The sequence below is a fragment of the Epinephelus fuscoguttatus genome, linkage group LG16 (genome assembly GCF_011397635.1).
Source record: "Epinephelus fuscoguttatus linkage group LG16, E.fuscoguttatus.final_Chr_v1".
In the NCBI taxonomy this organism is placed as follows: Eukaryota; Metazoa; Chordata; class Actinopteri; order Perciformes; family Serranidae; genus Epinephelus; species Epinephelus fuscoguttatus.
In genome coordinates, this window is record NC_064767.1 from 30,928,309 (window position 1) to 30,941,706 (window position 13,398).

The 13,398-nt window shown below is 41.3% G+C and overlaps 1 protein-coding gene across 1 annotated transcript in view; it reads left to right on the top strand.

The window, feature by feature from the left end:
* Window positions 1–7,790: 7,790 nt before the first annotated feature.
* The window catches only part of dntt (deoxynucleotidyltransferase, terminal), a 121,376-nt gene continuing 115,768 nt past the window's right edge, over window positions 7,791–13,398 (top strand). The window contains exon 1 of the mRNA XM_049600469.1: window positions 7,791–8,128. Coding sequence (XP_049456426.1) covers window positions 7,935–8,128 — 194 coding nt within the window. The 5' untranslated portion in view covers window positions 7,791–7,934. The remainder of the gene's footprint in view (window positions 8,129–13,398) is intronic.

Consider the following 13,398-nt stretch of genomic DNA (forward strand, 5'->3'; position numbering starts at 1 on the left):
CTCATAACCATAGTGCCCCTGCCAGGGCATCTACGTCATAGCTCCTAAACCTTTTTATCCTCTTGGGGGCAGCGGACAAACAGATGAGGAAGAGTGTCTTGAAAGTAATGACCCACACGGTTTCAGTTAAAAAAATAACAAAGAAAAGCTGAACAATGACACTGATACCAAGCTGCTGCTGTCAGGCATTTGAACACTTCACACCTCAAAAGGTCTGTAACAAACAGTTTCAATAGGTCTATCTTTAAGCAAAATACACACACCAGAAAGTGTTACACAGTTTTGTTCAGCTCTCACAAACATCAAATGAGCCCACAAGGTCTGATGTAAAACTAATTTATGCCAAGGATGTCCCGGGGCACAGGAATAACGAGTGAATTCAAAATAAAAGAGGCATTATCCCTAAAGGAAACTTGGAGACCATTCAAACCTCAAATGATTAGATATATAACAATCACATAAACTATACAGACATACCTATTTGACAAGAGACCTCGTGGCACTGCAAATGAGCCATAAGGCCAGAGTTGTCCCCTGGCCTGTGACAGAATGGGCTCTGGAAAGTGTTGAAGTCCAAGCTCTTAAACTCTGGACATGCTCCATCATGGAGTTCTGTGTTGTTAATCTGTAAGGTTTAAAAAGAAACTGAGAGGGAAAACTCAAAAGTAGTTGATAAAGCTCGCTTGATTAATCGCTGTTATCAGCATGTAAGGCTACTGGTTAGCAAGTTTAATTGATTAAAGTTGAGTCTATTAAAACTGCATGAAACACCAAAGTCTGTAATACAATAAAAAAAACTAAATAATACAGTATATCTTACTATATCTTACTATTTAATGACAAAAACTCTGTCTGTCTGTGGGTGTGTCTGTTCCACGTTTTTCTCCTCACTGACTTGGTCAATCCATGTGAAATTTGGCACAGTGGTAGAGGGTCATGGGAGGATACGAATGAAGCAATATTACATCAGTTGGCCAAAGGGGGGGCGCTATAGCAACCGATTGAAATTGCAAACTTTGAATGGGCATATCTCATGCCCCGTATGTCGTAGAGACATAAAGCTTTGCACAGAGATGCCTCTCCTCATGAGGAACAAATTTGCCTCACGAACCCATAACTTCTGGTTATATAGATTTGCGATCTGCATGAAACTCGATGAACATAATCTAGGGACCAATATCTAAAGTTCCCTCTTGGCAAAAGTTGGAAAACTTACTAAAACTGAGTTTCTATAAGGCAATGAATATTGCGGAGGGCGTGGCTCATCACATAAAGGTGTATAACAGCTCAGGGGTTTCACCAGTCACCACGCAACTTTGTAGGCATATGACCACACATAATCTGAGGGGACCCCTCCATTATTGACCCAATCAAACAAAATGGGGGCGCTAGAGAGCTAATTTCTTATCTAGGCCTAACCACCATATCGATTTTTACTAAACTTGGTAGATATGTAGAACAGGACGCCTCAAGGTGACTGGAGAAATTTAACTCTAATTGGCAACTGGGTGGCGCTGTAACAACAGAAAAATGCTTAAAAATGGCTAAAATGTGACTGATCGCTGTGGCTCCCCCTGTGGCCGAATGTTGTTGTTTTTTCTTCTAATTTTTTGGTATAACTAAGTCATGGTATGGTATGCTGTACATAATCACGGAAACTGTCAGTGTGTCATTCTGTCAGTAAGTCATTCTGTCTGTGCCATGTTTTTCTACTCACTGATGTGGTCAATCTATGTGAAACTGCACATAGGCACTGAGGATTGGCATAGGTAGAAGGTGACAGAGCTACCAATGGGTATGGACTCATAAATATAAATAAGCTGTTCATTCACCATATTTTGTCACACTCTTGGTATTTGCTGTCTTTGCCCCATGACACTGTGTTTTTGATTATCTAACCTTCCTTTGCTCCCTGTCAGATAAATTGCTGATACATTTCATCTTTCCTTCTTCGCTTTGTTTCTTATTTCATTCTCCTTCCTTCCTTCAATATTCTTGGTGCTTCACAGGGTCATCCCCCTGCTCTTGACTGTATTCTCTCACCTCTCTGCTCCGCTTTTCCCCTTATGTTTTGGCATGTTGGTGTCTTATGTTTCTCTCCCCTGATTAAATTTTTGCATGTTTTAAGAACTTAATTTAATAGTATTTATAAAAACCATTGCCTTCATCTTCTTCATCTTCTAACCGCTTCATCCTCTTGAGGGTCGCGGGGGGGCTGGAGCCTATCCAATTACCAGTTACCAATTAACCTAGTCCCCAATCTGCATGTCTTTGGACTGTGGGAGGAAGCCGGAGTGCCCCGGAGAGAACCCACGCTGACACGGGTAGAACATGCACAGAAGGGCTCCCATGTCCGGGATCCAACCGGCAACCGGCAACCGGCTCTTGCTGTGAGGCGAGAGTGCTAACCACCACACCACCGTGCCGCCCCCCTTAATGTGTGTATTTCCTTAAAATAGATGGTTGAACCCTCCAAGGCATTACCATATATTTTCATATAGTGAAGCTATTTTTGAGAATAACTCAAAAATGCTAGCAAACACAGCTTTGAACAGCTGTGACAAAACATATTAGTTTGCATTAAATCTCCCCTAAAGTTCAAATTAATTGCAAAGAATATATATTTGGTTTTGAAAATTCTCAAAGTTACACACTGATTTTCAGACACTGGATCACATTCACTTCAAAATTACAGTATTTTACTGTTATGAGGAGCCATTAGGGATAACATTTTTTTAATGAAGTTGGTTAATTTTAAAATTAAACCCAAAATAAATCTAAATCTTTCAACATCTATTTACATAAATCAAAAAGACTTATTGAAGAACACCACTACAAATATTTAAAGAAGAAATTAGGTGTAATTTACTTAAAATTAAATTTAGTGGTAAGGATTTGGGACAGCTGTTTCCCAATAGAAAATAGGTTTAAATGAATCATAGCATAATGTAATATCCACGGTCTGAATACTGAAATGCTTTGTTAAAAAATGTCTTCATTGTGGGACCATAGTTTCAGCCACTTCTGTATAATGGCCCACAGACACAAACACGAGAGTTGTATCAATCTTCTCATCTACCTTTCAGCAACAAAGCAAATAAGTGCATTTCTCAAAGAGTCGAACCCCTCTGTTAAGGCAGGACAATTATGAGGAACAGAAGCCTTTGTGATCGGAGACAGTGTTTGTATACATCTCTTTTTATCTCAAACTAAAGAATCATCCCTTCTCTAGATGGGATGATTCCAATTACTTTATGTCCTACATTTTCCAATTATTTCCAGTAATAGTGTGCATGTGTTTGATCCTCTCATTATCCAACAAATTGATTCCTGCCCAGATAATGAATACAACTTTAAAACACAGCCGCACACTTCCTTAACGCATGCAAATTAATGAAGAAGTACATCCAATAAAACAAAAGAAAACCATTACTCCTTTTATATCACTTTGTTTTGTTAGCAGGGTGTTTCTTCAGTACAGCCTTTTACTTTGTTAGGAAGCATTCTCAGCCTGAAATATTAATGATACAAAACAGCAACTCTTCAGCGAAAAAACTAGATAAGACCTACCTTCAGGCTGTTTTATCCCTGTTTGATGCTCTGGTGAGTATTGATTCAAAAATATTTAATGCAGAAGGCCTACTGGACCTGGCAGCTTTTTTTTTTTTATCTATGTAGATAAATCAATAGATGAGTTGACTTTTTAACCCCTTGCCATTCAGTTTTTACCTTGTGCTTTCCCTCAGGTAGCTTTAAAGCTGCACTAATCGATATCCATATTGAAAAATAAATTAAATGATTGACATGTAATCAAGCAGCAACTTTTGGGGCTAAAATATGAAACCAATGCAGAAGTGCTGGAAACTGCAGTTCCTTGAATGACCACTTAAGGCTGGCTCCAGAACTGAGTCAGTGCCCGTAGACCCCCATTGAACCCATAAAGATGTCATGGCAGTTCCCCAACAGTGAAGCCAAAACCTCTTGATCGCCCCACCACAGGCACTTTGGCGTAATTTTACGGGGCCGGGGCCATTCGTGCGTGTCTCCACCGCAGGAACCACCCCCAAAGGACGGAGTTCCAGAACTTTTACAGGGGCTAAACAAGTCCCTGCCTCGGAGTAGGTACTCAGAATGGCCCCGAAAAACTCCTGGGTGGGGGTTGGGGTTTACTTGGTACTGCTTGGATATACTCAAGGAGGGATGTGACGTCAACAGAAAGCGACAAAATAGCCGGCATTTTTAAAACTCAGCAGACAAAGAGTCTCATTTTTAAAAGGAGTTGTAAGAAAGTCGTAAGGAGTCCATGTTGATAATCGTCTTTCTTATGTCTGCTTTCTTCTTACTTCTGCTTCGTACTTCTGAATCTCCTTCTTTGTTGTTGTTCTTCTTTGTTTGTTTCTTTGCCGCGTCGCCCCGGTCAAAATGGTCGCGCAACGATTACGTCACATCCAGAGCCCGGTAACTTTACAGGAACCTCCTACTCCACTCTCTCAGTGGAGACACGGCAGTTGAGAGGGCAGAGTGAGAGGACATTCCTGTAAAGTTCCTGCCCCCCAAATAGTACCAGGAACTTCTTCAGTGGAAACGGGCCTAATGTTAGTGGATGAGACATGGTCCAAACTAAAAACACACGTCGAATAATTTTTCCCCAGAGATGTTTCCTGACATTTTAAACAGTTTTTTATAACACTGATGTTTGCTAAAGTTCTTGTTTTCCTGATAAGCTTCATTATAAGTTGTAATTTTTAAAAAACAACAACAGGTGATTGAGGTCATAATTGACAGGTGTGTGTGCAAATCGGTATCAGGAAGATACAGTGCGTCATGTGTAGATGTGAATGACACTGACCAAGTGGCGATATATGATGAGCTGGGATGGGAATGGGTTGCACCAACCATGGCTCCAGCTACAGCAGAAATGTTCGGAGGAAATAAAAAGCTCTACTCAACTGTTCGCTACCGTCCTAGCACCAAACTGCTGACAGACAAAGTTAGCAAGTACCTAGTGATCTAACTGGAGCATTTAGCATCAGAAGAGCTTACTGAACTTACATTTGTCAAGTTGCCACAAACACGACTATTTAATGATTACTGTTGATATTCCATGTTTGCTGTATGTGTTTGAAAGAGCAACTGTGTGCTTACATGTCAGCCATATTAATGATCACATCAGCTGCTTGTTGCCTTCAAGGGGCACAACACATTATTATAGGTTCAAAGTTGTTAAAATGATCAAGTTCACTTACTTGAGTACTGGTAGGCTAATCAAATACTGATGGACCGTTGTATGTAATGTTTACTTAAACTGCTGATACTTTATTGTGTTGCTAATACTTCTTTGTATGTGCTTTGCCCTTTAAGGAACTCTCACCGCCCAATCAGGGGGATGCACAAGTGCAGCACTCGCCCCCTATAAAGCCCCAGTGCATGTGTTGCTCGTCTCCCTTTGAAACTCAGCAACAGCTACCGGGACCAGCTGGGCTTGTGGTTAGAAGGCTGCGCACATACTCACTGAACTGTGGTTAGATCCAGGTAAGTACTGTTTCTGTGTCTTATGTGCTTCACCATCTAACAGGCTTTGCTATAGGTTAAAACCAGGGTGAAAGCCAAAGGGATGAGATATACTCCCATCTGGGCTTGAAGTGACATGAGCTCAGACCCAACAAACAACCATGAAAAACAGTCCTGAGGCTGAGCATCACCTGCCTGAAGGTCTCGCACTGGGGCTGCAACCACCCCCGCAAAACATGGGTGATATAAAAAAAACCCACCTCAGTCTGCCCCAGACCAGGTCCCCCCAGACAGTGCCCCAAGCATCGATTGAGACACAGTGTCAGCAGTTATGTCCCTGAGATATGACTGTACAAATGTTGAGGTGGAGGACCAGTAGACCAGTGTCCTCCACTGAGACACCCCTTAAAAGCGCCATTGATGATGCAATGGCTCTAGTGGAGTGTTCCCTCAGGGCATTTTTATAGTATAGTGTTGCTATTTTTACTTAAGTAAATAACTTGAATGCTACTTCCGCCACTGAAGAGGTATTAAGACCCTTTCCTTGGGTAAAAGTACTAATAAATCACAAATTAAATTACTCCTCTACAAGTTAAAGTAGTGTTCATTGAATGGAAGTATTAGCAAGAAAAGGTACTTAGAGTATCACATGTAGGAGTCGTCCACTCTTAAATGGCCCCTTTGAGAATATTATATGATATTCTACTGGATTATTATGACATACACGATAATGTGGAGGTAGCATTTTATAGCTGGTTGAGGTGGAGTTATCTCCTCTATTTAGTGTTGAGTAGATTATAATAATGAACCTTTTTTTATATAATCATCATTTACAGTATGAAACTTTTTATCTGAAATAAGTGATTATAGTGGAGGAAAAAAGTACAATAATATCTCTGTGTTATGCACATTCCCACATAGTTAAGCCTGACCTATTTAGTCTCTTTTGGAGTAAAATAAAGTCTTCGAATTGGGCTCACAATCTCACTTGCCGTCACACTTGTTCTTTCTAAACCAATTTGACGATGATTCTAAACAATTATCGGACAATTTAATCATGCATCCACAGAGCTACTGAAGAAAGTTGCATGAGAAATTGGGTTCATTGCTCTTTGTGGTGATTGCTGCTGGCAGTGTCAGAGCCATTTGTCTTAGTGATGGTAAAATTTCATCGGTCTCAGTTTGAATAGGGGCCAGCAGCCTCATATACAGCTGAGCGATTGGGGGGGCTAAATAGTCAAACAATTAGTCACGTCTGCCCTGTGACACCCGTTAACCCTCCGAACTCCTCGCTAATGAGAGCAGTGTAATAAATTCTGTCTAGCTGACAGAAGCAAGGTGTGCTTATTAAAGTGAAGAAATGAACAGAGGCTTTGTAATTAGAGTAGAATCAAGGCCCTGTAATGGTGTTTTTCCCTTTTGCCTAAATCAACAAATCATTCCTTTTTGGTCTACTGGAGCAGATGCATTATTGTAGATAATTACAGCAAAGTGACATTTAAACCTTTTCTTTCACATTGTTGACCGCTGTAGCAGACAAATCAAAACAACATGGGGCAATGGTTCATGTTGTAATTACCTCTTTGGAAACAAAAAGAATAGACGACTTAAAAAGATTAAATCCATTTTCAGGTTACGTTCCCGACCACTGCACATGCACTTCTTTTCCCCGGATAAATGTTCCTAATCATCAGTGGCCTGCATATACAGTACCTGTGTGTGTCTAAAGGGCGTGTATGAGCTTGTGGGATCTCATGGGAAATGCCCACAAAGGCTCTCATTTTAGGCAGTAAGCTAATTAAAGCAGCGGAGCAGATGGTGCAGACTTGGTCCGGACATAATGAGCCGGTGAGTGGCGAGACGAACCGGACATGGCAGGACAGCTGTGAGGGGTTTGTGAGGTGACCAGAATTCAGGCATCTCCCAGGAGTGAAGCTTTACTCCAGCCAAGAGAGTGAAAGTTATAACAGCATGAAAACTTTTGAGCCGCTTTTTAAGAAGCAACTGCATCAGGCTGTGTTTACTTCCCCCAAACGTGTGTTTGCAGAACAACTTTTACTGGAAGTGAATAATGCCATGCCAGCAGGGTGTTTTTATGTTCCTTTCTCCCATCCTCAATCATACAATCTTGGCAGGTGTTTTTTGGTAAACACCAAATCCTCAACACCTGTTGCCAGAGGCTTTTCCTGTCTGCCAACTCTCACCAACCCTGCTCTAACTGACACTCTGTCTCACTGTTGGGCAAAAAAAAAAAAAAAAAAAAAAGACAGCTACATCTGTGTAATAAACAACTGTGGCATCACCAAAGTGGGTGTTTTTTCCTGGATGCCAGTTAAGTGCCACACAACAACAACAAAAACAGCTCAAAAAAGCAGGAATTCCTAGAGGTGCAGAAATACTTTGGATAGCTCACCTCAGAGGAGATGTTCCATGCTCCTAATGTGCCTCGTCTGAGGAAAAGGTTGAGACCAGCGGAAGCCGATGTTCCCAGGCGTGAAGGGGTGAAGTTTGAGGATGTCAGACTGTACCTGGTGGAGAGGAAAATGGGCCGCAGCAGGAGAAGCTTTCTGACCCAGCTGGCCAGGTCAAAGGGCTTCATAGTGGAAGACGTCCTCAGGTTGGAAAAAGCTTGCCATTTTGTTGTTCACTGACTGAGCAGGGCTCTGTGCCTAAAAGCTTTTCTGAGTGAAGCTCAACAGAACAAGCAACTGTAGAGAGAAGAGAAGAGCAGGAGTATTTTCTGGGTTTGTGTTCTTTGTTAAGGTGCCAGCCACAATAGTTTTACCTTGTAGTTGGCCTTCAAAGCTTTTGATGTAACTCCATTAAACTGAAGTTCACAATAATAACTGATTGAGCGTGTTTGTACAGTCTCATTCATTTGAAATGTTATCAGTCAATTAAGTGGGAGTTATTAGTGGTTATCAGCATCATACATATGGGTTTGTAGGGTCCTGATACTCTGATGAGTATGTTCAAAATGCCGTTATTAGCACACTGAATGCCTGATGGCATTGGGAGCCGTTTTGTTAGATTTCACTTTCATTTTTGTTAGATTTAGACACAAAGACCAAGTAAATATGTTACATGATGTGTATGATGTGACATAAGTCATATATATCACGTGACATACAAACCCATTTTCATTCCCAGTTGTTAAATACCAACGCTTTGTCATATATTTCACCTCTCATAGCAAAGGGCACAACACGAGTGACACTTGTCCATTCATTAATTATGTAAAGTTATGTTAAAACAGCCATGACTTTTGGTTTCACACAAGACATAAGTATGTAAGTTACGTAATATCATTGGAAAGAACGTTGATTAGGACATGAATTGCGGTCTCCTGGATGAAAGTCTTGTTTTGTTTGACCCATCCAACTTACCTTCTCTTCCAAACTATGCAGACTACCTTGCTCTTTGTACTACCTCAGTTGCTGTCAGCGTCAAGTACTGATGTGGAACATTTACATTTGAGTTAGCTAAAAGCCCAGTGTGTCTTATAAAGACGCTAAAGGGTTCCTTGGGGCGTGATAAAGTGTCAATATTTGATGACCTGGGGATGAGAGTGGGTTGGTCATACATCATGTACTTAAAATAACTCTACATTGACTTTTGTTTTTACATAGGACACAAATTCTGTCCTCTAGGTGACAGTCCAATGTTTGAACCATCCACCAACCCAATTAAACTCCCTATGCGGACTTTCTTGCTCTTTCTTTTTAACTTTAGGTAAGCTGACTCCCTCTGTTGCTGCATAACAATAAACACAGCCATTCAATACAATGGTAATGGCATTCTGAACACAACTAGTTGGTGGAGCAGGACGCTTCTAATCCATATCTGTGATGCTGATAACCACTGATAACGCCCATTCAATCAGGTGATAACGTTCAAGCCGGGTGACTGTCTAACAGTCGGGACAATAAATATAAAATGAAGACTTATTTTCATGCTTAATGTGTAACTGTATTTTTCAACCTGGACCCTTTTTGTGTCTGATTGACGAGTGGAGACAACAATATTTAAAACTGGTCCAGTACTGAGCGAGGCAGCTGCAGTTGGCAGCAGCAAAACAGGCTGCAATCTAATCACTTAGGGCATGTTTGCACTGTAAATGTCTGTCCACTAAAAGTGCTTGATTCTTGTCACTGACAGGCTCAAATCAAGGATCTCCACAGAGACAGACGTTTTTTACAAAGTGCAAGAATTAACCAGACACAGCCCTGAAAGAAACAGTGAAAAAAAAAACCCAGAAGCTGCCCTTTAAATAAATATCCATTTAAAGTCTGTAAAAACAGTTAAAATAACCTAATTAATGAAATGATTGTCTGTGCAAGACATCATTTCCTGTGCTGAATTTTGACTTTGTATACCAACAACCCAGGTTTTTCAGATAAAGACAGATCAGTCTGTTCCACTGCAAAAAGGCTCAGGACATTATTGAGCAGGTCTCCGGTGAGATATTCAGTGTTACTTTGTGCCATTTTCTTGAAAACACAAGGCTTTTTAAAGGAAGTTCAGGTCCAATTAGCTAATTAGAGAGCTTCCATTGTCTCATGAATACTTCATTAGTAAGGGTTAGGGCATCCATCCTGTCTCTGCTACACCTTGGTGGATTTTCCCCCTGAGCCATAACTCACAGCTCCTACATAAATACGTTTAGGAAGGGGAAGAAATTGGCTAACCCAGCTACATCTTGTAGAAAACTAAAAACATTGGAAGAAAGGTAAGAGAGCACACACAAACTTTTTTAATGAGTTTGGCAAAAGTTTTTTGTGAAGTCGCACTTAAGGAGAGATGTTTTGTGAGCTTGTTCCTCGCGATGATGAATCATCTATTGTGCGGTAATTATGGAAGCAGCGTGCCGTCTTCATTTTTTTTGTCTCTGATTGAAAGTGTCTTTTAAATCCCAAACTGTGAACACAGCAGAAGTCCTCTGCTTGACATCCGCTATGCTTCAGAGTCAGGTTCCTTTGAGGCTAGTGATACTGTTGATGCAGCCTCTCCATTTTTAAAAGTCCACTTTGTTTTAAGGCCTGGGCAGCTAAAGACTCAGACTCTGAGCTCCTCTGGTGAGCAGGTGGGTGTGTGTTTCTCTGCCTTTGTTGTTGCAAGAATCAATTTGACTTTTAGAAAATCACAGTAAGGCCCTTTTCTCAAAATTTATGTTCCCTCAAGGTTAAAAAAAATGGTTGAAGTTAGTATGTGATTTAGGTAAAGAGTCCTCACGGGTATAGTATAACCAACGCGTGTGTGTGAGTGTTTAAATGCGTGTCTAAGTGTGCCTGCCAGCCGTGTGCCAGCTTGGCCATGGCAGCATTCCCAGAAACACAGCTTGAGCGCTCCTACGGTTACACTTGGCTTGATACAATTGTTTGAAACCAACGACAGGAAGTAGAGCGTGCCTGCCTCAAACTGACATTAATTCAGCAAGCCGACAAAACTGATATCAGCTGCAGTTTGATAGCAACACCTCCTGTATCTAGTCTTACACAAGTTATAGGCACACTGCCTTGAGCATATGGTCAGATACACTGTGTACACTCCTCTGTGCATAAAGGAATGTGCTGGCACACACACACACACACACGCACGCACGCCCGCACGCACGCACGCACGCACACACACACACACACACACACACACACACACACACACACACCAGTCTCCCCTTGGCCTAATTTCAAGTCTGATGCACATAAACATGGATCCAAATATCGACATGTTTGTCCTGGCTGATTGATGAGCTGCAATGAATGCTCTTTCACGAAAGACCGCGGTGAAGTCAGTTCTAAGTTGGATATTCGACAGCCATCTTCAGTTCATTCTGTGTTAGTAGAACCAGTAGAAGCAGGGTTAGCTCACCTCACAGCCCTCACACCTAACTGCTGGCGGTTGACCATCAATAAAATACTGTTGAAATGACACAGTACTCATGTTTTTCTAAATGCCTTCATGATGACTAGTCCATATTTTTGAGAAATGATTATTAAATAATGATGATAAATCTGTGTCAGTTGCGGAATAATTTTGATAAAATTTATTTACGTAAATATCTTACTAGAAAATCCCTTACTAACAGTTTTTTCAAAAGCTTCCATGTGATGTCATCTGGTGACTCCAAATCAATACCAAAATTAGTTTCAATGTTGGACACATGGCGGTAAAGAGGTGTGTCCTGTATGTCTGAGCTACTGTGGCATTCACACAGCAAGCCCTAGTGCTCATTCTGATTTATTGCTCTCATCTGAGGTTTTTGTTTGGCTGTTCACATTCACATTTTTAAAGATGAGCAGAAGCTATTTAGGTTGAGAGTGGCTTTTTGGCATGGCTTTCTGCGGAGCAATCGAAACCAGGAGTGGTGGGATCGTGACACGAATGGCTTCACTGATTGCATACGAAACTTCAAGATGTCAAAGGTTACTTTTAACTGCATCAGTCAGCACATCTTCATCAGGCCCTCGCTGCAAAACCAATACCCCTGAGAAAGCTTGTACATCTACAGTGTGCGTTCACAGAGCGACTCGGCCAGTTAGAACTGTGACAAATATCTATCTATAGTGTAAACTGTGCGTAAAAGGACAATAATTCTTTAGACTGAGGTCACGTTGCAAGGCATGAGTATCTGATATTGTGGTTCTAAATGCCACTGTTCTTTGAGCATTACTCAATTACGCAGTTACATTAGGTTACCACTGTAGCTCGTGATCTAGTCAGCTCGACATGCTGATGCTATGCTTACATTAAAGCAGTGGTTCCTAACTGGTCCAGCATCGGGGTCCAGATTTCTCTGTAGTCATTAATTCAAGGTCCACACTGTTTAATACATTCAGGGTCATACTTTCATTTGGCCATGTTGTTGAGCTGGTTTGCTGTCTCTTAGTGCTTCTTTAAAGTCAAGGATGCTTCCTTGGTAGGATAGACTCCCTCCTAGCATACAGTGAATACACATTAGAACAAGCTAGTCAGCGCCCCCTGGTGTGCGTCATTGAAGAGGCCCTGCCTTTAACTCCAGCAAATTGTGCGCAAAGAGTTGTGGGTTCATTATGCCCACTTTGTGTCCTTGGAAAGTCCTTGAAGGAGGAACTCCGTTCTCGGTAGAATTCCAAGTCTCCTTGACATTGGAACTGTCCTTTGGCGGGATTCGATGACATATCTTCCTTGAAATTCAGCCGTTCAAGGTTCTGTTCTGGACTTTGAGAAATGCCATCTGTCAAGTAGCTATCTGTTAGTCACTCTCTCTACAGCAGGAAACAGCACTTCAAAGTAAAAGCTCTGTGCAGAAAAGTCACCGTACTTCAAAATAAAGATTTCTTTTACAAACTTGACATATTCGCGATCCACTTGCGGTCCATTCAGAATAGACCCACGGTCCACTTTTGGACTGTGACCACCAGCTGGGAACCACTGCATTAAAGTATTGCTCTTGCTCCAGCCTCATGCACACCATTTCAACATATGGAGAAATCCAAAGCTTTGCAGGTCTGCCTTGCCAATTTAAGTTCTGATTGGACAGTTGGTATCTAGGGCTTTTCACTTGGCCACTTCCTCATGTAGTTTATCTATAATGAGACATCTTGATAGTTTGGGCATGAAAGCAGCTCTTTTTGAATGAGTTGAATGATAATTAAATGTAATTTAATTCAGATATTTATTCCTTATGATTAATTTACTACTTACAGGGATTGGGTATATCTCAGTGAAGATGTCTCATGGGAGCAGCTGGAAAAGGCAAACAGATGAAACCTCTCCATGGTGTAAAAATTATTTATGGACATACTGTGTCTTTGATCTGCCTGTTGGATTTCAGTGGAAGGAATAGGGGGGTAGCCGCTGACATGCGACGACTCAAGAGGGTTCTCCCTATCAAAGCCCATTGACTTT